The sequence below is a fragment of the Rhinopithecus roxellana genome, chromosome 20, assembly GCF_007565055.1.
Source record: "Rhinopithecus roxellana isolate Shanxi Qingling chromosome 20, ASM756505v1, whole genome shotgun sequence".
NCBI classification, from domain to species: Eukaryota; Metazoa; Chordata; class Mammalia; order Primates; family Cercopithecidae; genus Rhinopithecus; species Rhinopithecus roxellana.
In genome coordinates, this window is record NC_044568.1 from 14107920 (window position 1) to 14135775 (window position 27856).

General features: G+C 38.6%; 1 protein-coding gene across 3 annotated transcripts in view; it reads left to right on the forward strand.

Annotated features, from left to right (window-relative positions):
• FTO (FTO alpha-ketoglutarate dependent dioxygenase) overlaps positions 1-27856 on the forward strand; it is a 410833-nt gene that overhangs the window by 94441 nt on the left and 288536 nt on the right. For all 3 annotated transcript variants that reach the window (XM_030924926.1, XM_010358289.2, XM_030924927.1), the window contains exon 2: positions 13432-13509. In XM_030924926.1, coding sequence (XP_030780786.1) covers positions 13432-13509 — 78 coding nt within the window. The remainder of the gene's footprint in view (positions 1-13431; positions 13510-27856) is intronic.

Consider the following 27856-nt stretch of genomic DNA (forward strand, 5'->3'; position numbering starts at 1 on the left):
AATTTTGCATAAATGGAATCACTCATACAGTATATGCTTTTGCACGCGCTCGCTCTTTCTCTCTCCCTTTTACAAAATGGATTCTGTGTTTTTAGAGTAGGTTTAGGTTCTGGCAAAATTGTGAGACAGGCACAGAGATTTCCCATATACTCCCTACCTCCACACATGCTCTGTTACACACACTCCACTATTGTCAATATCCGCCATTAGAGTGGTACATTGGTTACACATCATTATCACCCAATGTCCATAAGTTTACTGAACCATTAGGGTTTACTTTTGGTGGTATATATTCTGTTGCCTGGGACAAATGTATAGTGACATGTACTTGCCACTGTGTTATAGTATCACACAAAATAGTTTCACTGTCCTAAAAATTCTCTGCACTGTGTGCTCTTTTTTGGGGGTTTAAGCGGAGGCCTGTCTTCCTTCACTCAGCATTGTGATTTTGAGATCCATCATGTTGTTGTATGCTTCACTAATTCATTCCTTTTTGTTGCTGATTGGTGAATTATTGTATGGATATACCATAATTTCTTTTTCTTTTTTTCAATATACTGCGATTTCTTTATCTGTGCACTTGTTGATGGACATTTGGGTTGTTTCCAGTTTGGGGCAATTACAAATAAAGCTGCTGTGAACATTCATGTGCAGATTTTTATGTAGATATGTGCTATCATATTGTAAGTGTTACTAGATATTTTTTAAAGAAAGTGCCAGATTGTCTTCCAAAGTGGTTGACCATTTTGTTTTCATGAGGGCAGTGTATAAGAGTTCTAGTTTTGAGAGTTTTGAGAGCAGATTTTCTTAAATTTGATGAAATTTATCCTTTTTTTTTCTTTTATGGATTTTGCTTCTGGTTTCATATCTGTGAAATCTCTGCCTTGCGTAACTTAAATACGAAAAGAGTTTAGTGTGTTTTCTAATACTAGTTTTATAGTTTTAGGGTTTTATATTTATAGTTAGGTTTTATATTGATGTATTTATTCATTTTGAGATATTTTTGTGTATAGTACAAGGTGTGGATTGGAGTTCTTTAGAAAGTGTAGATATCTAATTCTTCCAGTACTATTTGTTGAGGACTGTTCTTTCTTCATTTGAATCTTTGTCAAAAATCAATTGAATATAGATATCTGGGTCTATTGTGGACCTCTGTTTTGTTCCATTTATCTGTTTGTTTAGCACTGTCTTGATTTCTGTAGTTTTATACTAAGTCTTGAAGTTGGGTAGTAAAGTCCTTCAACTTTATTTTACTTTTTTCAAAGCTGTTTTGTCACTTTAAGTCTTTGCATTTCTAAATGAATTTTAGAAATAGATTGTCAGTTTTTACCAAAAAACCTTCAGGGATCTTAGTTCGCAATTGCATCAATTTGGGGACAATGAATTATTGAGTCTTCCAGTCCACTAACGTGGCATGTCTCTTTGTTTAATTTCAGTAGTGTTTTTAAATTTTCTTTGTGTAAGTCTGGAAAACCTTTTGTCCAGTTTATCTCTGAGTACTTTATAATTTTTGTTAAGGTTCATAGTATTTAAAAAAATTTCAATTTCAGATTGTTGGTTGCTAGCATATAAAAATAAACTAATTTTTGTATATTGATCCTAGAGTGTAGCTAAACTTATTTATTAGTTCTAATAGCTGTTTTGCAAATTCTGTATAATTTTCTACATAGATGCTTATGTCATATTTAATGACATTTTTACCTTTTAAAAATTTATTCTCAATCCCGATCCTTTTCACTTCTTTTTCTTGCCTTGTTGCACTGGCTAGAACCTTCAGTACAATCTTGCGTAGAGGGGATGATGGGAAACATCCTTGGCTTTTTTCCTCACCTTAGGGTAAAATCATTCACTCTTTTACCACTAGGCTGGGGTTCATTGATTCCTTTATTAAGATGAAGAAATTCCCTAGTTTACTGAGGGTGTTTATCAGGGTCCTTGTTGGGTGTTGTCTAATGCTCTTACCACATCTATTCAGGTGACCCTCTAGTTTTTCTTTCTTAGCCTGATAATAGATGGATTTATGCAGATTTTTGAATGTTAAACCAACCTGGCATTCTGGGGATAACACTTGGTTATTCTATATTGTCCTTTTTATGTGTTGTTGGATTCAGTTTGTTAACATTTTGTTAATACTTTTTACATTTATATACGTGAAGGATATTGATCTGTAATTTTCTTGTAACATTTCTGCTTGCCTTTGGGATTGAAAGCCATTAATTTTCTGGATTAATTTATGTAGAATTATTATTATTTCTTTCTTAAATGCTTTGTAGACTTTATCAGTGAAGGCTTTGGGTTTGTAGTTTTCTTTGTAGGAAGTTTTTAAAATACAAATTCAATTGCATTAATAGATACAGGACTATCTGTGTCTACTAAAAAGGGGCTATCCTTTTCTTTTTCTTTTTTTTCTTTGAGGGCAAGGACTATATCTTGATCACCATTTTGTCCCAAGCATATCCCTGGCACATAGTGGGTCAGGAGTAAATGTTTGGCGAATGGATGAATGAATGAGGCAAACTCAGAGAGAGAAAGTGGGTACTGTGTCTGTGCTTGGCGCAGCGTGGGGTTGTTTGTGGATGGCATCTCATTCTCATCCTGTAGTAGAGGGATAACACAAAAGTGTGGAGCCTCAGGGCTCCAGAGTCCTCATCCTCTGAGCTACATCTCCTACTTAGCCGAGGTCTTTTCACTGTCTGGGCAAGACTCCTCACTTTGCTGAAATGACAGCGTTCCTGGTGCATGCCTGGTTTAGCTTAGGCTAACCTCTTCTTGAGTGAACCTAGGTAATTTGTGTCTTTCAAGAAATTTCTCTATTTTATTTAAGTTCTAGAATTTATTAGCATAAAGTTTATAACATCCCCTTATTATCCTTTTAATTGACATGTTGAAACTTCTGTGTGTTTTTTAAATTCATTCTGGCTAGAGATTTTAAATTTTCTTTTCTCAAATAACTAGCTGTTGGCTTCATTTATTTTTAACTTTTCTATTTTCTGTTTCATTGATTTCTATTGTGGTCTTTTATTATTTTCTCCTGTTTATTTTATTTGTTCTTCTTTTTCGAGTTTCTCCAGGTGGAAGCTAAGGTAATTTATTTGTGACCATTTTTCTTTTTATTATAAGCATTCAGTGCCATAAATTTCCCTCAGTTTACTAGTTTAGGGGCATCCTACACATTTTGAAATGTTGTATTTTAATTTTTATTGAACTTAAAATACTTTCTCATTTCTCTATTGTTTTCTCCTTTGACTCATGTATTATTTAGGAGTCAATTATTTAGTTTTCAAATATTGGGGTTTTCTAGATGTATATCTGTTATTATTTTAAGTTTAACTCCATTTTGTCAGAGAATATAGTTTTTATGATTTCAATCCTTATAAATGTATTGAGACCCAGAGATGGTCTATCTTAGCAAATGTTCTATGTGTATTTGAAACAAATGTCTATTTTGCTGTTGTTTGGTGGAGTGCTATCTACATGTCAGTTTAAGTTGGTTGATGGTGTTGTTTAAGTCTCTTGTGGTGTTTTTGTCTACTTGTTCTACCAGTTATTAAGACAAGGATATTGAAATCTTAGACTATTAACTATGGAATTACCTATTTTTTTTTTTGTTCTTTCAGTTTTTGCTGCATGTTTGAAGACCTGTTATTAGGTGTATAAATGTTTAAGATTTTTATCTTCTGAATGATTTGACTCCTTTATCATTATGAAATGACTTTGTCTCTTGTAATATTTTTTGTTCTGAATTCCGTTTTGTCTGATATCAATATAGCCACTTCAACTTTCTTTTAATTAGTATAAGTGGGTAAATTTTTTTTCCAACTTTTTACTTCTTTACAAATCTTTTTTTATTGCAGTAGAATATACATAACATATAATTTATCATTTTAATCATTTTAAAGTATACACTTATGTGGCATTAAATACAATTTCACAATGTCCTGTCCATCATTTTACTTTAAACCAGTTTCTTTATATTTGAAGAATATTTTTTATAGGCAACCTATGGTTGCATACTGCTTTTAAAAAAATCCAGTTTGACAGTTTCTCCCCTTTAATTGGGTTATTTAGATCATTTACAGTTATTGCAGTTGTTTCTATGGTTGAATTCAATGCGACCATTTTTGTCTATTTTTTATCCTTTTTTTCTTGATTTCTGCCTTTTTTTGGATTGATTTTTTTTATGATTCCATTTTATCTCTTTTGTTGGCTTATTACTTGTAATTCTTTGTTTTTTTAATGTTTGTTTTAGGGTCTCTGGTATCTGTCTATATCGTATCGGAATCTTTCTTGAAGTATTACTGCACTTCACATGTAGCATAAAAATTTTTACCACAATATACTTTTCATATCTCTCTGGCCATTGTGATGCTGCTGTCATACATTTTATTTCTACATATGTTATGAATCCCACAACGTACTACTCTTGTTTTTGCTTTAGTCAGTTATCTTTTATAAAGACTTAGTGAGAAGTCTTTTGTATTTCCCATATAGTTACTATTTCTGATCTCTTCATTCTCTTAAGTAGATTCAGATTTTTATCTGTTGTCCTTTTCTTTCCACCTGAAGGTCTTCCATTATCACTTCTTACCTTGAAGGTCTGTTGGTGTTGAATTCTTCCTGCTTTTGTATATCTGAAAAAATATTTATTTCTCCTTTATTGTTGAAATATATTATAGCATTTCCCCCACTATCTTCTGTCTTCCGGCAACCATTTTTTTTTTACAACGAGCTATTTGGTGTTATTCTTTATTCTTTTTTCTTTTTGAAACAGAGTCTGACTCAGTCACCCAGGCTGGAGTGCAGTGGTGTAAACTTGGCTCACTGCAACCTCCACCTCCCAGGTTCAAGCGATTATTGTGCCTCAGCCTCCCAAGTAGCTGGGATTACAGGTGTGCGCCACCACACCTGGCTAATTTTTGTATTTTTAGTATAGATGAGGTTTCCCCATGTTGGCCAGGCTGGTCTTGAACTCCTGGCCTCAAGTGATCCACCCATCCACCTTGGCCTCCCAAAGTGCTGGGATTACAGGTGTGAGCCACCACACCCAGCCTTATTTGGTGTTATTTTTATAGTTTTTTTGTGTGTACACAGTACCTTCATCTCTTGCTATCTGTGGGGGAGTGGTTCTAGGACCCTTGCAAATATAAAAATTCATGGATTCTCAAGTCCCTTATATAAAATGGCATGTAGCACTTGCATATAACCTATGCACATCTTCCTATGTACTTTAAATCATCTTTAGATTACTTATAGTATGTAATACAATATAAATGCTATATAGATAGTTGTTATATTTCATTGTTTAGGGAATAATGATAAGAAAAAAGTCTGTACATGTTTAGTTTATCTACAACCATCCATTTTTTTTTCAGGAATATTTTTTATCTGTGGTTGTTTGAATCCATAAATGGGGAACCCATATATATGGAGAGCCAACTGTATTTTCTTTTGTCTGACTGCTTTTAAGACTTTATCTTTTTCACTGGATTTAAGTAATTCGCTTATGATGCATTTTAGTGTTATTTCCTCTTGTTTTTTGTGATTGAAGTCCTTTGAACATCTTAAATCTGTAGATTGATGGTTTTCATCCAATTTGGAAAATATTTGGCCACTTTTTTTCTGTCTTCCAATCTCTCTCCTTTCCTTTGTTAACTCCAATTACATGTATTAAGCTGCTTAAAATCATCCCATAGCTCACTGATGCTCTGTTACCTTTTTTCTCCTATCTTTTTCCTCTCTGTATTTCATTTTGGATAACTTTCCTTGCTGTGTCTTCAGGTTCATTTTTCTTTTCTTCTATTATAACTAATTTGTGTTGAATTATTATTATCCAGTGTATCTTTCCTCTCAGATATTGTGGATTTACTCTAGAAGCTTGATTTAACGTTACTTCTGGTTCTCTACTTACCATGCTCAATCTTTTCCCAACTTTTTGAACTTGTGAACTACAGTTATACTTACTGTTTCAGTGTACTTGTCTACTCATTTTGTCATCTGTTTTGTTTTTGCACCAGTTTCAATTAGTTGATTTCTCTCTTTATTATCAGTCATATTGTCTTGCCTTGTAGTATTCTCTTAGAAACTTCCATGCCTTGATGCTTTTGATTGAATGACAAACACTGTAAATTTTTAACATTGAAGTGCTGGATTCTGTACTTCCTGTTCTTTTAAATAACTCATTTAAGTTACTTGGAAACAGTTGGATCTTTTCAGGTATTGCAGTTAATTAGAAAGGAACAGTGTGACATTGAGTCTAGGGCTATTGCACTACTGCTGAGGTGAAATCCTTCTGAGTATTCTTCCTGATGTTTTCTAAATTATGACATTTTCTATCCAGGCTAGATTTTTTTTGTATGCTGTAGTGTTGGCTCCCATTACTGGAAACAGAACAAGACTTGCTAAATATTAATTAAAAAGATCTCTTTTGAAAGCCTTGTAGAGCTACCAAAGCAGCCAGGACATGAGGGTCCAAGAGCAGTGGCTGTAAGTATTAGTTTTAAAAATCTATAAGTAGGATTGATTTTAATTAAAAACTTTAAAAAATTGTTATGTTGTGTAGTTGTTTTTCAGTTAAAAATTAAACAGTTCTTAAGAGAGATGATTTCTCTTGCCTCAGGGATGGTGTGGTGCAGTGGGTGTGGCCTTGTACCTGGGAACTAAGAATGTGAGTTGTGATTCTCTCATAAGCAGCAGTATAGTCTCTTGCCAGTCACTTAATAGCTCTGGATGGGCCTTAGTTTCTTTATATGTTCTAAAATTTTGCAATTTTGTCATATTAAAAATTACACGATCACCACCACATAGTTAATTGACACATTTTATATGTGTAAACTTTTATGGGAAGTTTTTATACATTTATCCTGTAGATCACTGAGGCTAATTAATATCTGGATTTGTATTAATCCAGTAGCATTAATCTGTGGCCTAAAGTGTAATTTGATGTGCTACACATAGATTCCTATATAAGTAATTTATAACTAGGAAATAAAACTGTCCTTTCCAGACATGAATAAACAACAATAACAACGAATGGTTGCCAAAGCGTATTGAGGGCTGTTTATGTACCAGGCACTGTTCTTAGAGCTTTATGTATTAATATCATTTACATCTCACAGGGAGATAAGAAAGTAGTTCCAAATCATAAACCTAGACTGGCACTGGAATTCAAGAGTTTAGCGCCTTAGGCTGTAAACACATAACAAAGGAGTTTGCTTTGTTATACAGACCCGTGCCCCACTGTCTGAATGCTATTTGCCTAATATCTGCATAGTTTATAGTTTGCAAAATGCACTAATATATATGAATAATTTTTATTTTATCATCACAACTCTATGAAACAGTGTCTCTTACAGATAAGGAAATTGAGAATGAGCGAGTTTGCTTCCGATGTGGTACCTCATCGAGGAGTCTCCATTCAATCCGACTTTCGCCTCCAAATCCAGTTTACTTTTACTGTGCCATATTTTCATGGAGAGGGAAGTTTTTCATAGGACAGGGAATGCTGAATTTGTTGAAATGGTTGAAATACTTTTTTTCTTCTTATCTAAAGCAAATATGGTATAAGTATACGTGAAATATTTATTTACACTTCTTTTGGTTTAGCTACTTCTTATTGATCTTTTCTTTTCTTTTTTTTTGGGGGGGGGGGGAGAATCTTGCTGTGTCACTGTGCAGTGATGACTTACGGCAATCTCCACTTGCCAGGTTCAAGCGATTCTCTTGCCTCAGCCACCCTGGTAGCTGGGATTACAGGTGTGCACCACCATGGCCAGCTAATTTTTGTATTTTTGGTAGAGATGGGGTTCCTTTTGGTGGCCAGGCTGGTCTTGAACTCCTGGCCTCAAGGGATCCGCCTTCCTTGGCCTCCCATAGTGCTGGGATTTCAGGCGTGAGCCACTGCACCTGGCTCTTAATGATCTTTCTAGTGTTAGTTTAGATATGTCTTCTTTGCCCACTAAGCACCCTGCTTAAGAACTAGGTCATTTTCCCACTTAAAACCCTCATAGGACCATGCAGTTATTTTCACAATGAACGTTCATTAGCCATTATTTGTCATTGTATTTTGAAAAGACTCAGGTAACAAAATTAAATTTTTATTGAACCTGACACAATAGGATGCACAGTTGAAGAAGTATTATGTGGAACATGATACATGGATAAAGAATAAGTGTCCTTAGGAGCATAATCTTGACACGGCTGAAGAGTCAGGAGTGGGATGAAAAATATCCTTCATTTGTAGGTGAGATATACCCTTACATGATGAGTCATAATCCACTTAATCTTTTTATGTAATTACTGTAAGACTCTCAAACCATATCTCTATGTGACAAGATATACAAGCTCAGATACAGCTTAACTTTTTCACAGTAAAGCAGAGGCTTAGGGTTGGTGTAGTTTCTGATATTTAACTTGAAACCCTTAGGAATTTGAGTTGTGGTGCTTTTTTTTTTTTTTTTTTTTTTTGAGACAGAGAGTCTTACTCTGTCACACAGGCTGGAGTGCAGTGGTGTGATCTCGGCTCACTGCAACCTCTGCCTCCCAGGCTCGAGTGATCCTCCTACCTCAGCCTCCTGAGCTACTGGGACTACAGGTGCACACCACCACACCCGGCTAGTTTTTGTATTTTTTCATACAGACGGGTTTTTGCCATGTCCCCAAGCTGGTCTCGAACTCGTGAGCTCAGGTGATCCTCCTGCCTCCTCCTCCCGAAGTGCTGGGATTACAGGTGTGAGTCACCGCGACTGGCTGTGGTGTGTTTCACATAGGTCTTTTGTCCTCTTTTACTTTGCCAGAGCTGTGGAAATAGGTGGTAGCCTGCGTGGAAGGATCTTCATCCACCCCTCCTGCCAGGTAGGAGAGCTGAGGCTTTACGCTCTCTCTGGCTCTCCATGTGGCATTTGTGAACGGCTTGATGTATTTGACACAAGTGTGACAGCAAAGAAGTGTGTGAGCAGAGCAGTGTGCTGCAGGGCCCAGCTGTGTGGATTTATCTGTACATCAGGCCGAGGAGCAGCAGTTAGCCAGATCTGACAGTCAAACGTGAGCTCCTTCTACCTGTGCTCCAGAGTGCATTTTAATGTTGTGTGTTTTTACCATGGCTGGCATTTGACACAAAGAAAATTGTCAGAGCTGTTTTTTTTCCTCTCCTCTTTAGTGTACTAGTCTGCAATAGTTTTCCAAATAAATACTTCATTGTACATGGACAAAAGTATGCACTTTCTAAAACAATGCCAAAAATCATGTTGTCTTTATCTTTATACTGAATTTCATGTGAGGAATTAGTAGGTTAGATGTTTGAATTGGTAATAGGTAAGACGTTTACATAGTGCGAAAATCAAAACAATATAAAATGAAATATTTTGAGTAGTCTTGGCTCTGCCTTTGTCCCTTTCTAGTCATTTCCCACCTCTGTTGACAGTTAATCACTTTAATAGTCTGCCATTCATCCTTTGTGTTTCTGTGTGTGAATGCAAGCAGAGTTTTGTGCCTTGTTTTTTACTCCCCAATATCTTCTGGAGAGCTTTTTAGCTCATAAACAGAGAGCGTCCTTGTTTTTGTTTACTGTTGCTTTATACTTCATCACGTGGATGTCCTGTAGTTTATTCAACTGTCCCCTGTGGCTGGAGATTTGCATTGTTTCTAATCTGTTTATTTTATTGAGATAATAATTTCCATATCATAAAATTCACCATTTTAAAGTGTAAAGTTCAGTGGTTTTTAGTGTGATTCGAAACTTTTGTTCTACAAATAATGATGTAATGAGTATCCTCGTGCATATATTCTTCTGAACATGGTACAAGTATGTTAGAAGGGTAAATCAAAAGTAGGATCGCTGGCTCACATGGTAAATGCATTTGCATTTTGAAAGGAGTTGACTGTTACCCTCTCTAAGGATCGTGTTGTTTTGCCCTCCTGATAGCAGAGCGAAAGGGCCTGTTTTTCTTAGTCTTGCCCATAGTGACCTTGCTTTTCATAAAACAATCTTAATGTTTGATTTTTATAAAGCAGTTAAGAATTTTTAATTTTGGCTTGGCGCGGTGGCTCAAGCCTGTAATCCCAGCACTTTGGGAGGCCGAGACGGGCAGATCACGAGGTCAGGAGATCGAGACCATCCTAGCTAACACGGTGAAACCCCGTCTCTACTAAAAAAATTCAAAAAACTAGCCGGGCGAGGTGGTGGGCGTCTGTAGTCCCAGCTACTCAGGAGGCTGAGGCAGGAGAATGGCGTAAACCCGGGAGGCGGAGCTTGCAGTGAGCTGAGATCCGGCCACTGCACTCCAGCCTGGGCGACAGAGCGAGACTCCGTCTCAAAAAAAAAAAAAAAAAAAAGAATTTTTAATTTTGATGTTTATGAGCTACCAATTTAATTTACTATTGATATCTGATTGATTTCACTGATGTAAACATGACCAAAACTTCTCTTTATGTTTGTAAATATTGTTATTTAATGATTGATCTTGTCAGTTACTTGGTAAAATTGCAAGTAGTGAGTGTTGATGTTCAGAGCAGATTTTTATCTGTAGGGTCTTAAGTTGGGTGATTTTCTGGTCCCCATTCTCTGCTGTCGTGTAGACACAACATTGCTCACAGTATTAAAATGAAAATTCCTAGTGAAAGATCAGTTATATGCTTCTTGCTCTAGAGTAGGAAAAATCTTGTCAAATTTTATCCTTTTGATACAGCCTTTTAGGTTACAATGTTTTATACCTGTCTGATGCTCAATTCCGAAACGAACTAAGAAGTGGTGGTTGTTACAGAATTTAGCTGAACCATTAATTATAAGCAGAGGTTCAGCCTACATTGGCACTTGTCGACCTATGGGACAGGTCTGTTGCTGTTTCACCTGATTTAGGTGGAGTATGTAATTACTTTTGGGAATCCGTACTTTTGTGCCCCTCTTTATATGTAGATTAGCTTTATTGATGGACTCTCATGTAGAGATCTTAAGGTGGTGTTTGCAAGGTGGAGCCATTTCAAGGTTTGAGAAATGTGCATTTGAATTATTCAAGGCTTACTTTTTTTGGCATTTATAAATATTCTGGCACTTTGTGTCTATAAAAAAGACTAAGAATTGATAAAATATTCATAGGAAAATGGAGGCATTTCTGAGCTTGAAGTAAAAATTGAAGTATAGATTTTGATTAAATTTATGATGGAGTGGAGAAATGTATAAGTATGCACATGGAAATATCATTGGTTCTTTCTATGGCCCAAATAATGGTTAATACTGAAAAACAGATAAATTGATTAACCAATAGAGAGTTATCCAAACTGGTTTGTCGATTATCTGTAATGGTATGTGTTACATTAGTATTATAACTATAAAAGTATCATAATTTAGGCCAGGCATGGGAGCTCACTTCTGTAATCCCAGCACTTTGGGAGGCCAAGGCAGGCAGATCATTTGAGCCCAGGAGTTTGAGACCAGCCTAGGGAACATACTGAGGCCTCATCTCTACAAAGAAAAGTAAAACAAAACTAGCCAGGCATGGTGGCATTGCACCTTTAGTCCCAGCTACTTGGGAGGCTGAGTTGGGAGAATCATCTGAGCCCAGGAAGTCAAGGCTGCAGTGAGCTGTGATTGGGCCACACTTCAGCCTGTGGGACAGAGTGAGACCCTGTATCAAAAAAAAAAAAAAAAAACAACTCATAGTTGAACTGGTAAGTCAACCTTTTTGTTATAAATGAGAAAACACCTATAGTCAAAACAAAGACTTTGACTAAATAAATATAATAGAATTATGCCTAAGAGTAGAATTCGGTTTTGTGTCTCTTAGGTCAATTGGTTGCTATACTTCTATTCCCTTTCTTTTTCCTCACTTTAGATAATGATACAAAAAAGATCCAGAAAGAATTTGTGTTTTACCTAAAAGGACGTTTCCTTTGACTACTCTGATTGTGATGGGTTTGTGAGAGAAGGCTGCTATCCTGGGGTGGGAGAGAGTAGTACTTAGGGCCACCACGTCTGGTTGAGTAGGTTGTGCACTTTGTAAAGACAGTGGCCATTGGAGCAGGTGGAGCCTGAAATCCAGTTTGTGTTTACCAAGTCATATTCTTATGGAGTGGGACTATATTGGCCCAGAGCAAGGTGTACCATTGTCTAATTTTTATAAATGTGACTTACTGGCTGACAGTAGCTTTGATGATGCATTTAATTGCATTTTTATTTGAAACCCAGTTGTTTCTGCTGTTTTTGCTTTCTTTCTTACAGATAATGTCTGTTGTATGTACATGTCTATGTGTCTGTGAGTGTATGTGCACATTTATGCCATTTATGTGCCACATACACACACAAACTCCATATATTCTTGAATGTAAGGTCAGATATTCTTTGAAAAATATCCCTCAGAAAGAAGCAGGTGCCCTATATGTATCTGATTTCTTATAAGATACTTTATGAGATCCTCTTTCAGTTACTTTGTTTGAATAGCACAGTACTGTTTGGGGAAAACATAGTCTCTGGAAACAGCCTCAGACAATGCTGTCTTTGAGTGCTTAAAAAGGCTGCTTCATGGAATTGGAAAAGAAAAGAAACAAAGATGTTTAACACAGATTTAGTAATTATTATAGAGATGATAGATCACTCTAAGAAAGCAATGCTGTAAGTGGATATGATCTCAAATAAATGTTTACAAGATGAATAACTATTCCACATATCCTGACATTATGCAGATAGATACTTGTGGCTTGGTTTGGTATTTCCAGTGATAGTACCATAAAAGGATTTACAAGCTACTATGTCTCAAGCAGATTGTACAGACAGGCGTTTGCTCTGGAAAACTGTATTGGATGACTTGTAAGCTGGCTCTAGTGATGAAAAAGACCTGGATGTCAACAATACATGTGAAAAGTGAATCAAATTGTCTCATGAAATGTGAGAGTGAATAAAATTATTTCTAAGTTTATGCTTCATACCATGTGTAATTTAGTAGGTATGTAAATTGACTGGGTGCCATGACTCATGCCTATAATCCCAGCACTATAGGAGGCCAAGATGGGAGGATTGCTTGAGGTCAGAAATTTGAGACCAGCCTGCGCAACATAGCGAGACCTTGTCCCTACTAAAAATTAAAAAAAAAATTATCCAAGCATGCTGGCACCCCTGTAGTCCCACCTACTTGGGAGGATGAGACGGGAGGATCGCTTGAGCCCAGGAGTTTGATGTTATAGTGAGTTATGGTCACACCACTGTATTCCAGCCTAGGTGACAGAGCGAGACTCTGTCTCTAAAAGAAAAGAAAAGCAAAGATATATATATAATTTAATTAATACATTTTATAATTGCGATTTGACTAATTTCTCTCTCTAAAAGATTATAAATTCAAAGTTGGCTAAAATTTGTTTGTATTCTCTTATTTGAAAAATAAGAAAGTGCCTTATTTTGGGTCATTGTATATTCACTTATATGTAATTATTATTATTTTCAAACAGAAACTGAGGCTTCTTGAAGAGCTTGAAGACACTTGGCTTCCTTATCTGACTCCCAAAGATGATGAATTCTATCAGCAGGTAAGGTGTTTTAATATTTTTATCAATTTCAGTGATGTGTTCTGATCAACCTTATTTTACCTATGAGGAAGCTGGGCTAGAGAGGTTAAATGACAGGTGAAAAGGTCAAATTAGATCACCCATGACTCCTCATGGCCTACAGAGCATGTACTTTTCTTCAGAGTTGGCTTTTTGCTATGAATTTAATGCTTTAACATAGTGACTGTTTTTATTTCCTCGGACATTCCACACTTCCTTGCCTCTGCTCATGCTGTTTCTTCTGCATAGCTCCTCCTCCTTCCTTTTGCTCCTTATCCTGTTGCGGATGGCTAATTCTTCAAGAGTTCAGTTAAACATCACCTCCTTTGTGAACATTTTTCCAGCTTATGCTACCTACAAGTCAAGTTGATTGCACTCCTTGTAAATAACTCTGCATCACCTAGCACATGTGGTATTGCAATTACAGGATCCCGTGTCTGTCTCTCTGAATTAGACACCACTGTTTCAATTACAAATGACAAAAACTCAAATCAAACTCACTGTGGCAAAAAATAAGGGGAATTTATTGACTTGCCTTAGAAGTCTAGGAGTACGTGGCAAAATCCAACTTTACAAAAGATGTCATCCGATCAGTTTCTTTCTGTTTTTCTTGGCTTAGCTTTCCTCATTGTGATCTCATGCTCAGTAGGCTCTCATCTAAGAGCATAGCAGGACTCTGACAGCCCAAGGGGTATGTGGTCTTTGGCATCTGGGATCTTAGAAAAAGGTAGGGAGTTCTTTTTCCCTGGTTCCATCAAATTCTCCAGGAAGTAATCCTGTTGGCCTGGTTGGAGTCGTGTGCTTATCATTGAACTAGTCATCATGTTCAAGAGAGTCAAATGCTCCTGTTTGCCTGGCCTAGTTCTTGCACCTACTCTTGGAGTGGGGTTGGAGTGGGAGTACTCCCACCAAACTGCATGCACTATGTGAGTTAGACATGGGTGGCTTTCCCAAAGGAAAATCGGAGTCCTGTTTACAAAGAAGAAGGGTAGGCCCTCTGGGCATGTAAAAATAATAAATTTTCACCTCTTCTTTCCTACTAGAATGTGAAGTCTTAAAACGGAGGGTTACCATGAAAATCAGAATAGGAATTAGGTCACGGCATCTTTGTATCTCTAGCACCTGCATGTACATAGCTGACCATCAGTAACCAAGGAAGGAAGAGAGGAAAGAAGGACTTGATCCATCTAGAATCCAGGTCAATATGATTTCTGTGACTTCTAGCTCAGTATTATTCCTAGGCCACTGTCTCTTATCTCCATTCCCATTTGATTTACACCATCTTTCCTCTTCACTATCAGTCCTCTTATAGGTCTGTCTGGTTTTCCTCCTTGCCCCCCTTCATACTTGAAGCTGTAGTATTGTCTAACCAAGTTGTAAATCGGAGCATGGCAACCCTCTGCTTCAAATCCCACATCCTTGACTGGCTCCTGCATTTTCAGCCTCATCTCCCCTGCTCCTACACCTTTTTATCCACACTGGATTTTTGCAGTACTTTAAATATGGTATGAGTTTCATCTTTGGGGCCTTCTTGCTATGTCCTCTGCTGACGTACCTCCTTCTCTTTATCTGTCTCTTCTTTTTTTTTTAATTTTTTGACACAGGATCTCACTCTGTTGAGTGAGACTGGAATGCAGTGGTGAGATCTGGGCTCATCTGCAGACTGGAATGCAGTGGTGAGATCTGGGCTCATTGCAACCTCTGCCCCCCAGGCCCATGCGATTCTCCCACCTCAGCCTCCCAAGTAGCTGAGACCACTGGTGCGTGCCATCATGCCTGGCTAATTTTTTGTATTTTTGTAGAGACAGGGTTTCAGCATACTGCCCAGGCTGGTCTTGAAATCCTGAGCTCAAGCGATTCGCACACCTTGGGCTCACAAAGTGCTGGGATTACAGGCATGAGCCACCATGCCTGGCCTGTCCTTTCTTTCCTTGGTGAACTTCTGTTTTACCTGTTAGTAATAGCTCATATGCCATCTCCTGTAGGAAGCTTCCCTGACACCTCTACAAGTTGTCTGTGCTTCCTCTCTTGTACTTAATACCTTTATTAGCACTTAATCTCACTTAATTGTGTGTGTGTGTGTGTGTGTGTGTGTGTGTTTGAGATAGTCTTGCTGTGTCGTGTCCAGCCTGGAGTGCAGTGGTGCGATCTGAGCTCACTGCAATCTCTGCCTCCTGGGTTCAAGCAAGTGCGTCTGGCTAATTTTTGTATTTTTAGTAGAGACATGGTTTTACCATGTTGACCAGGCTGGTCTCGAACTCCTGACCTCAAGTGATTTGGTGTCCCAAAGTGCTAGGATTACAGGCTTGAGCCATCACATCCAGCATTAATCTCATTTAATTGTAATGAATTTTTTTGTGTGCTGACTTCCCTTATCCTCTGTACTTCGTTCAGTGCCTGGTACCTATCAGGTGCTGAATGAGCTTGCTTAAATGCATGCATGCAATAGCTAATTTGGAAAACCAGTTATATATAATAATACTGAGTTTAGTATGATATGAATTTTGCTTCTACACACATAGACACCTCCCCAGGGAGTGGGCATCTGGAAAGATTTGACAGATGTGTACAGAAATGTCATACCGCATAGTGATAGAGTGGGTGTTCTCTTTTGAACTTTCCCAGTTTTCCAAATTTTCTGCAGTGAATGTATATTCTTTTGCAGTCAGGCAAAAAATAATTTTTAAATGTTCCCTTAAGACAGGTAAACCCACAAAAATGCAATTAGTTCTGAAATGCTTACTAATATTTTCATAGCTATAAGCCTTCTAGTACATGATTACATGCATTGTCACAAAGCAGCTGCTGAGCCATTTCAGCTTTTGTAGTGTGAAAATGGTACAGGAAGAATGAGATACAAAAGGTTATCAGCCCACTGTGCTCTGAACCAGCCATCCGCTAAGGGATAAAAGGAAACCTAAATGCAAACAGAACAACCATCAAGCCTTCTCTGTTATCTTTTCAAGGCCCACAACAAACCCTGATACCAATATCGAACCACTCTAAGTGCACCTTCTTGTTTTTCTTTTCTTTTCTTTTCTTTTCTTTTCTTTTCTTTTCTTTCTTTCTTTATTTATTTTATTTTTTATTATTAGTATTATTTTTGAGACAGAGTCTCACTCTGTGGCCAGGCTGGAGTGCAGTGGTGTGATATCAGCTCACTGCAACCTCTGCCACCCAGGTTCAAGCGATTCTCCTGCCTCAGCCTCCCGAGTAGCTGGGATTACAGACACCTGCCACCATGCCTGACTAATTTTTGTAATTTTAGTAGAGATGGGGTTTCACCATGTTGGCCAGGCTGGTCTCGAATTCCTGACCTCAAGTCATCCACCTGCCGCAGCCTCCCAAAGTGCTGGGATTACAGGTGTGAGCCACTGCGCCTGGCCAAAGTACACCTTCGAAGAAGGCTTAGTACTTCAGTAAAACTTTAGTAAAAGTAAACCTCTTCTCTTAAAAGATGAAATGAAAATACTTTTTAATGACATGAATAAATAGAAAGTTCAGACCTGACACTGGGTTCCTTAAACAGGCCTTCACCACAAGAATGCCAATCCAGCTGCCAGTCATAAACACAGGAGTCTGTGCAGCTTGCGTTTTGGGTCTGTTGATTGACCCTTACAGCGTGCTAGGCTTTGTGCTACGTGTTTTATGCGTACTCTCATATGTAATCCTCACAACAGCCTCATTCATTCATTCCACAAATAGGTATTCAGCAACTACTCTTCTTCAGGCTTGAGGTACTTGAGGTAGGTATTATTTCTGTTGTAGAAATCAAGAGAGGAACCAGGCACAACTGTAAGTTCTACCTACTTGGGAGGCTGAGGCGAGAGGATCATTTGAGCCCAGGAATTAGAGTCCAGCCTGCATGTCATAACAAGGCCCCCTCTCTAAAAAAGGAGGAAATCAGGAGAGACTAGTTATCCGAGTAGAAGAGCTGGAGTTCAGCCCATATTTATCTTACTCTGAATGCCCATGCTCTTTCTGTTATATTGTCCACCTCTTGGTCTACCGTGCTCCAATTCAAAACACCTTCAGAGAAGTTTTGCAGTTTCTTTTAATAAGACCATAGATAAAAGAAGCAAAACCAAACCACCAAAAGTCAAAGCAGAAAAGCAGAGAGAACCTCTGTTAGCTCATCATGGAATACAAGGAAGCAAGGACTTACATAGTCAGAAAACAGACTCTGGCTTCCAGAAATATGAATGCAGCCCCTCTTATCCAAAGAAAATGAGACTCTTCTCAGTAACCCCCTTGCTTTCATTGATTGTGTACTAGCTGTGTGCTAGGTTGTTCCGCTGCTATTTTAAGTGCATTACATGTATGGGCTCATTGAAATCTTGCTATACTCTTCTGAGACAGGTATTACTAAAACCCTGTTTTAGAGATGAGGAAACCAAGGGACAGAGAAGTTTAAAAATTTGTTCAAGACTTATATGCAGGATATGTTGGGACTAGGATTTAAGCCTGGGCTGTTGGCTTTTGGGTCTCTACTCTTAAGTCCTATACTGCTTCTCTCTTCCCTTGTGTTTCTTCATCCTTCTGAGATGACTCTGCTCTTGTCTCAATGGTTCCAGACCTCTGTCCCCATCCCAGCTCTCCCTGTGACCTCCAGCTCTCCACTTCCAACTGCCTATGGAGCGGCTCTACCTGAAAGTCTTCCAGCTACCTCTAACTCAACATGATTCATATTTATTAAGTTACTTACTCCATTAAACAAATGGATTTCACTCCCCAACTCTGTGCCAGGTAATGTTTTAGGCATTAGAAATGAAGTTGTGAAAACTAACAAGAGATTCATGTCTTCTTTGAGCTTATTTCTTGTGCGACAGGTGGTATAGGAGCAAGCCATGTAGATACTTGTGGGAAGAATGTTCTGGGCCTACGGAATAGCAAAGCCTCTGAGGTATATTTGGCAGGAAAAGCACCCGAGGCCAACATATCTGGAACAGAGGGAGAGAGCTGGTGACAGCAGGGGAGACAGTCAGAGAGACAGAGAGAGGGGCCCGGTTATATAGGAACTTACAGTTTGTAAGTTCTGTAAGAAGAACATTGGTGGTTACTCTGAGATGAGGAGGCATGACAGGGCTTGGAGCACAAGCATGACAGGATGTGACTTACATTTTAATAAGGATTCATTCAGAATCCTTATTCAGAGAAGGCTCCTCCCATTCAGCCTCTTCTCTAATGGTATCCCCTAGTCCCATTCTTAAAATTAGAAAGCTCACCACCCTCTACTTCTACCCATTGCTTTCTTCCCTCATTTAGTCACTGGGCTCCTGGTGGTTTTACCTCTTTAGAATCTCTCAAATTGTTTTTTCTTTTTCTATCCCACAGACACTACCTCAACTATGTAGGCCGCATTGATCACCTTCCACCTCCGCAGTTTTAGCATCCTCCTGATTAGCATTCCTCATGCCCTCCCCAGTGCCATCAGAACTGACTTGTACCTCCTTGTTTTGTAAATTTTGTTGAGTCTCCTTTCTTTCCAAGGTCAAGTTCAAATTCCTCAGCATATCCACCCTATGAGGCCATTGACTTTCTTGTTTTCTTTTTTTTGAGATAGAGTCTTGCTCTGTCGCCCAGGCTGGAGTGCAGTGGTGCAATCTTGGCTCACTGCAACCTCTGTCTCCCGGGTTCAAGCGATTCTTCTGCCTCAGCCTCCCGAATAGCTGGGACTACAGGTGCATGTCACCATGCCTGGCTAATTTTTGTATTTTTAGTAGAGATGGACATGGCGAGGCTGATCTCAAACTCCTGACCTCAAGTGATCTGCCTGCCTCGGCCTCCCAAAGGGCTGGGATTACAGGTGTGAACCACCATACCTGGCTGCCATTGACTTTCTGACCCTAAACTAACCTCTCTGGTGTAATCTCATTCCATGGCCTAAAATGGCACCCAACCATAAACTCTCGTCATAGGGAGTTCTTGGTTCCACCCTGACTCTGCTGTGCCCTCTTATCCTTCCTTGCTTTTGTGCCCACTAGTACTCTCTTCCCTTTTCTGTCTGGTAAGCATCTACTCTTAAAGACTTTACTTAAACACTACATATTCTGTGAAGGCTTCAGAAAATCCCTTTTGTTCTAAAATGTATGCAAAATCTGACTGCTTCTCACCACCTCTGCTGCTTACACCGTGGCCAAAACTGCCATCATCTCTGTTGCAACAGCCTCCTGACTGGTTCTGCCTCCTTCCCCCGGTCTAGTTGATTTTAACACGGCATCCGGAGTGATCTTTTGAAAACATAAATCAGCTCGTTACACTTTCTTGCTCAAAGCCCTTGAATAGCTTCCCATCAGCCCAGGACCTGACATGCACCCACAAAGCTCTACATGCTTGGGTTCCTAACTGCTTCCCTCACCTCATTTCCTGCTCCTGCCCACTCCCCACCCTCCTCACACTTTTATTCCTATTCTGGCACTTTACTCTTCCTGGAATAAACCAAGCTCACTCCTGCCCCAAGGCCTTTGCAGTGAATGTTCCTTCAACCTGGAACTCTCTTATCTCCCCAGGCATCTGCAGAGATTGTATCCTTACTTCTTGCTTTCTTCTGCTCTCATGTCACTGTATCTAGAGGCCTTCCCTCACCACCCTGTGTAAAATACGCATACTTACCTCAGCACTCCCTATCCTACTTCCTTGGCTTTATTTTTCCCCATAGACTTATTATCATCTAAAATACCATCTATTTTATTTATTTATATGCTTATTGTGTGGCTCAGCATACTAGAACATGAGCTTCTAGAGAGAAAATAGACGTTTTGCTCTCTTCCATGTTCTCAGCACCCAAGTGCTTTGCAAAGAGTAAGTGTTCAATACATATGTATTCAGTACCTAAGGGTTTTCCAGCTTTTCCTTCCTAATTATTCTCCGCTCCCATAGCAGTATACTCACACTTCTATTGTAGTAGGTTCTTCTGTTTTTGTTTCCATTTCAGTCTATACTGTTAAATTATGAGATGCTGTCAAATAGGACCTATCTTCTTTCAATCCTTATATGTCTGGCACTTTATACAGTACCTGGTACATAGCAAGTATTTGGGAAATATTAAGTAAACAAAATGAAATAAAGTATTGAATGAATGAATGAATGAATGAACGAGAATCTCTGTGTCATTTTGTAGCAAAGCACATGTTACCTCAAGTCTTGTGATAGCTGTGGCAGAGTCTGAACAGTGACTCCAGAAGTGTATCCCTTCTGGGGCTCTAGTTTGCATCATGCAGACAGAGTCTGGGTCAGATGAGTGTTTAGCCCATTAGTCATCAGACAGCTGCCAAGTTGCAAGGATTTTACAACAAAAATTGTATAGAAAATGAGTGATAGGGTGCGAATTGCTGAGTGCAAAATAGAGTTAGGAGCAAAATCTATTAACAGCTAGATTAGAAATACGCTCCTCTAAAATCAGAATATTCTGGCACTTTTAAGTGAAGGGCATTTCCCAAGTCACTTGAAGATTAAAAATTTTTTTTCTCTCTACCCAAGGTTGAGTTCCACTGGGCTTCATTTAAGTGAGCCCCTGGTAAACTGGTATCTTACTCATTTAAAACCATGTCTGACTTCTCTGTCTGATGAAATCTTTCAGAAGCATCTCTTGATATGGGAGGAAAAGGTAGAATTTTTATATAATGGCTTAAAATAGAAAATGAAGCCTGATCTCCAGAGAGCTTAGCTTTCCACATCTTTCAGCCTTTGACAAAGGCCTGGCATGCTGGCATTTTATATCTAAAATACCTTTCCAAATACTTATTAAACTATATAATCATCATTTATGCCACAGGATCATTTGTGGATCTCAAGAAATACAGTATGTGACCAGACAACTACTAATATAAATTTCATGACTCATTGGAAAAAACTCTAATGGGATTAAATGAAAAAAAGTCTAGCATATTTGAAAATCTGCCAACAGCTGTTCCAAATTATTTGTGATATCTGATGTTCTACATGTACCTGTCCAAAATGGAAAGTGAACTTATTTGTTTGACAGAATGAATTAATATTAAGTTACTTAATGTTCACTTATTCTCCAAAGTTACTTGTTCTTTTTTTTTTTTAAAGAAAAATTGAACAAATGCTACATAGTACGTTTATGTGTCAGGCACTAATTTAATTACTTTATAAACAATAAAAGAGGGCATTTAGGTTGGGATTTTTTTTTCTCTTACATTTTCTTTGAGACAGTGACAAAATTAGCCAATTATTATTATTTGTTTTCACTGTGGCACAGTGAAAATTCCTCAGTCTTGAACAACAGATTTAAATAGTACCAGAAGTTCTGTTGAAGATTTTTGACCATTTAGAGCCATCAGAAAGAATCTCTTGGCAAATATAAGAAATGTCATGAAAATTCAGAAGTTTTTTAGTGCAGCATCTTCGCTCTGATTTTTTTGATTAAAAATATTTTACACTTATTTTGGGAAATTTGAAAATAATATAGATGTCTAAAGAAGAAAATTAAAATAATGCTGAAGTACGTTACTCAGGGATAACCACCATAAACTTTTGGCTATCTTTTTCTCCAAGTTTTTTTTTTTTTCTGTGAGCCTTTACAGTAACGTACTGTTTTTCTTTTAATGAAACCGAGATCCTCTTGTCTGACTATCCTGTTACTAACTTCTTCTATGACTGTAGTTTCCTACTGACTTTCAAACAGTTAAGTTTGTTACTTTAATATTCCATCACGTGGTTGTAGCATTTTCCCTTCTAATCCCTTCTTGGGCATTTCGGTGATTTTCAGTTTTTAATTATTATCAATAACAGTGTGATGGATATTCTTATAATCTTGTGTGTTTAATAACTTCCTTATGACAAATTCCTAAAAGTAGAATAACTGCATGAAAAGACACGGGCATATTTAGGTTCTGAAAGATCTTGTCCAATTGGCCTTAAGCAACGTTGTAATAATTTGCATTCCTAATTGCTCGCTATCAGAATATTGAATTTTGTCATTATCAACAATATGTATTACTATTATAAAATGTTTTAATGCAAATTTGATAGACAGTAACTAATTTAAGTATAATATAATACCAATTATATATTTTCCTACTTTGATACAGTTAATATTTATTTATGTATCTATCTTTGAGATGGGGTCTCACTCTGTGGCCCAGGCTTAGGCTTACTGCAGCTTCCACCTCCTGGGCTCAAGCCATCCTTCCACCTCAGTCCCCCAAGTAGCTGGAACCAGAAGTGCATGTCACCACACCCGGATAATTTTTTTGTATTGTTAGTAGAGAGGGGGTTTCACCTTGTTGCCCAGGCTAGTCTGGAGCTCCTGAGCTCAAGCAATACACCTGCCTGAGCCTCCCAAAGTGCTGGGATTACAGGTGTGAGCCACCGCGCCCAGGCAGTTAATTTTTTTATGTGCTAAGAGGCTTCTCTATTAATTTGCTTGTGAATGTGTGTGTGTGTGTGTGTGGATTTAAATTTTTAATGGTTCTGCATTAATGGTTCTACGTTCCTGCCGTATGGGTTGTACTTTTGTTTCCAGTTTGTTTGCCTTTTATTTTTATGATTTATTTTATACAAAAATTTAAAATTTCAGATATTCACACCTATCAATCTTCTTTTTTAAAAAGTTTATTGATTAACTGTATATGTGTATAATTTACATACCATAAAATGCACCTCTTAAAATTGTATAATTCATTGATTTTGGTAAATTTCCAGAGGCATACAACCATCATCACAGTAGTTTTAGAACATTTTTAGCACCCCAAAAAGATCTCTCATGCCTCTTTACATTTAGTTTTCTTTCCTACCCCAGCCAAGATCTCCACTCATCTGCTTCAGTCTTTTAAAGCTTTTATTCTTAGAAAGGAGTCTTGAGCACTTATGTGGAACCAAGTGCTGTGGCTATAATGGGTACTAATGCTATTTTCTTGTTCTTTTTTTTTTTTTTTTTTTTTTTTGAGACGGAGTCTCACTCTGTCACCCAGGCTGGAGTGCAGTGGTGCGATCTGGGCTTACTGCGACCTCTACCTCCCGGGTTCAAGTGATTCTCCTGCTTCAGCCTCCTGAGTAGCTGGGATTACAGATGCCTGCCACCACACCCAGCTAATTTTTGTATTTTTAGTAGAAACGGGGTTTTACCTTGTTGGCCAGGCTGGTCTCGAGCTCCTGACATAAGGTGATCCACCTGCCTCAGCCTCCCAAAGTGCTGGGATTACAGGCGTAAGCCACTGCTCCTGGCCACTAATACTGTCTTCTTTTAGGAGCTTGTGATCTTACAGGACAGAATATTAAACAAATAATAGTTTAAATAAATATAGTTACAAATAGATAAGTGCTATGAAAGAGAAGTAAAGTGTGTGGAGTGATAACAGAGGGCACCTATTTGAGGGTGGAGATTCAGGAAAGGTTTCTATGAGAAAATGACCCAGGGATGGGAAGGACCATCCAGGTGTGGAGTTGGGGGAAGAGCCTTGGGAAAGTACTTAAGAGCTGGACACTTGAGGACTGCAGGAATAGAAGCACTTATGGTCAGAGAGAAAAGGGACATGATCTAAGTGGAAAAAAATGGAATATTTTCCCATGCCATTATTTTCTTTTTATGCTGTTTTTTATATCAAGGTATTTACAGATGATATTTATGTGGTTTTATGGTTTTCCTGGTCCGTAGGGTTATAATTTCCCTGTATTAAATAGATCTTACATAGTGTTGAGACCCAGTGTATGTTGAACAAGGGCAGCAAGACTTCAATGGGGGGAGGGCAGGCGCTTGTGCATATGAGTGCATTATTTTCAGTGTTCCTTTCCTAGTCCCAGAGGGGAGTGTGTTCAGAAACAGAGTTCTTTGGAATTACCATACTTTTCTTTATTATTTTATACTAAAGACCATTCAGAGAGTACTGGAGGTGTTAAGACAGTGTGAAGAAATTACCTTCTTCATCACTTCTTCATCATTGCTTTGAGTATACTGGGGCCTCAGGGACTTGCTTAGAAAGTAACCAGTATAGTGATAGAATTAGAGTTACTGTTCATGGCTCCAGAATATTTGGTCTCTGCCTACAGGATTGCATTGCTTTCTTCATAAGCTATGTAAATAGAAAGTACGATATCACTGTTTCTGTTTTCCAATGGGGATAACTGAAATATGGAAACTCTAAGTCCTTAATGGATCCCTGACAGTCTCAATGACAGTCCATAGTGGTATGCCACGTGACTCCTCTCTTTGTCACTTTCAGTTCATGGTCAACACCTCAGATAGGCATTTTGAGAAGCAGAGCAGTCCTACCACACTTACCTAGTAAAGTCATTTTTTCACATTCAAACTTGACTCATTGATTTTTCTTACATGTACTTCCTCCCACTTTCTTCATGTCTTCTATAATATCTCCTGCACTCTGCCTCAGTCAGAACAGGCTGGATTATGATATAGTAACTGATAACTCTCAAATCTCAGTGGCTCCACACAATGATATTTCTTGTCCATTTTATGTATCATTTGTGGGTTGGCACAGAGTCACTACCCATTAAAGTAGCTCAGAGTTCCAAGCAGCCACCAGCTGGTTGCTGTGGCAGAGGGGTGCAGAGTATGCTGGAGGGTCTTGCAGTGACAATGACATGTTCCAGGCTGGAAGGATGACCATCATTTTTCACTGGACAGAAGTAATCCCATGTTTCATCCATCATGAGGGGGCCAGGAAGTATAATTTTATACTGGGCCCAAAAAGCTGGGTAGCAGGGGAGGAATCCAGAACTATTTAGCAAACAGCTCTAATGACCAGCATGCATTCTTAGCTAGTGATTCACGTTAACTTCACTGAGAAAGTCAGAGCTTTCTGTAACCACCACCCCTCCAAAAGAAACCCTAGAACTTACTCATCTGCCCGCTATTATTACATTTATCATCCTATCTGAATTCATACCTTCTTCCTCCTTCTAGCCTATTCCAATATAAGAAGTATCTTCTCTCCTATCCAAATATTTTTGATCACATACTGCTATCAGTAGATAAGCACATACAGTGATGTCCTAGACAATGTTTAACAAGTGGCCTGTAGGGGAAGAGAACCAGCCTTGATTTTTAGTGTTTTTTGATTTCCGCAGTGTAAATACTCTCACTGTGGACAGTTTCAAGCACCATCATGGTGTTACTGAATGCCTGATTGGAAAGAGATGTACACAGTGAGCTCTCATGAGCCGGTGTGGCGTGACTCCAGCACACCACCGGTAGTATGCTGGTAGTAGTACTTATGTACTTGTGTCTGTTTTAGAATAATATTCATATTAAACCTATTTGTGTGTGTGTGTGTATATGCATACATATTTTAAGAATGCTTGATTTCTTTTATTTTATATTAAAAACAAAGCAGTTCTATCTCTCCGTTGTGCCCCACCACTCTACCAGATTGCCTTACAAATCCCTATATACCTGACTTGGGGGCTACTGCTCTAGACACTCAAGGTCTCCACTTCTTTGGTTATTCACTCTCTCTGCGTCATCAGCCTCTTTCTCTTGTATCATTCTTGTGAGTGTACTGAGAAACTCTAGTATTCTCTGGCATCTTCCATCATTAGAGATTGTCGCTTAGTCTAGTCTTCTCCTTTATCAAAAGCTCCATTTTTCTACTCCCCTTCATAGCAGAACCATTCAGAGACATCTCTACATGCCATTTCACTTCCCCCTTTTTCATTCTGTCTTCGCCTACTCCAATCTGACTTCCACCCCCAGCTCTCTACTGAGATTGCTCTTGTCATTGCCATAAGTGATTTCCATGCTGCCAAATCCACTGGATCATCTGGCATCATCTCACTTGGCCCCTCAGTGTCAGGTGACATAGTTGACTACCCCATCCTTCTGGAAATGCTCTCCTCTTGTAGCTTCTGCATTAATACACTCTGCTGGTTTTCTGCTGGTTCTCCTTTGTTGAGGCTTCTGCTGTGACTCAGGAAATAGCTTTGGTCTCCTTTTGATATTTGTACTATTTCCCTAGGTGATCTCATTCATTTCTAGGCCTTTAAAACCAAGCTGTGTGCTGATCACTCCCACATTGCGTTCCTCTGCCCTCCTTTCTCTTCTGAGCTCCAGATGTGCACATCTAATTCCCCCCATATTTTCACCTGGAGGTTTCATAGGTGTCTTCAAGACTGCAGCTCCAGAGTGAATGCTTCATTTCCCCCTTCTTTCTACTATTTCTCTTTTTTTTCAGTTTTCCTTATTTCTCAAAATAGCAAATTACTTATTTAGTTGTTAAATCCAGAAATCTGGAATGTATCCTTAACTTCTGTCCTGAGCAACAGGGAGAAACCCCGTCTCTACTAAAAATACAAAATTAGCCGGGTGTGGTGGTGCATGCCTGTCATCTCAGCTACTCAGGAGGCTGAGGCAGGAGAATCACTTGAACCCGGCAGGCGCAGGTTGCAGTGAGCCGAGATCACGTCATTGCACTCTAGCCTGGGCAACAAGAGTGAAACGCCATCTCAAGAAAAACCAAAAACCCCAAAAGACTTCTATCTTTTTTTATCCCTTACATGTAATTCATAAACACATCCTTTTGTTCTACCTACAACATATGTATTTCATCTGTCCACTTATCTCTGCCTCTATTTTAGTCCAGACTATCATCACTTTCCTCCCAGATGATTGTAATAGCACATTCCACGCTCACATGTGCCTATTTCCAATCCATGCCTGATATTATAACCAAGAGCGATTTGTATAAGATGTAAATCAAGTTATTTTTCTCCCTTCTACATCCTCCAGTACATCTAGAGTTAGCTCCAGATTCCTTACCATGACCTCTAAGGCTGTGTGTGATCTGGCCTCCGCCTTCCTCTGCCTCCTCATTGCACGTCACTCTGTCTTTGGCTCTTGTGCTCTAGTAAAACAAGCCTTTTTTTTGGTCCCTAGAATAGATTGGTCTTTTTCCTGAGTGCCTTTGGCTTCTTTGGTCTCTCTTTCTGGGAAGCATTTTCTCTGACTTGTCATATTTCTGGTACCTTCTTTTCCTGACGATCTCAGCTTAAATCCCGTCTCCTTAGAGAATTCTTCCTGCTCTAATAAGATTTCCTACTGGTTTGTTTCTGTCTTAGTACTTAACACAATTTGGGGTTGCTTTTCTTTATTTATTTACTTGATTTGGTAGAAAGCTTTGTGAGAGCAGGGACCTTATTTCCACCTGGTGGTAGATGCTCAATAAACAGATGTTGCATGAAAAAAAAAAATGTATGGAAGAGTACTGGACTTGCCCTGTCTATCATATGAATGGTAATTACTGAATGAAGACAGAGAAGGAAGGTATCTTAACAATGGTGTGCAGCACAATACAGGGAGGACAGGTTAATGAGTTGATCACGTCTGACTGTTTCTTTAAGACAGCCTAAA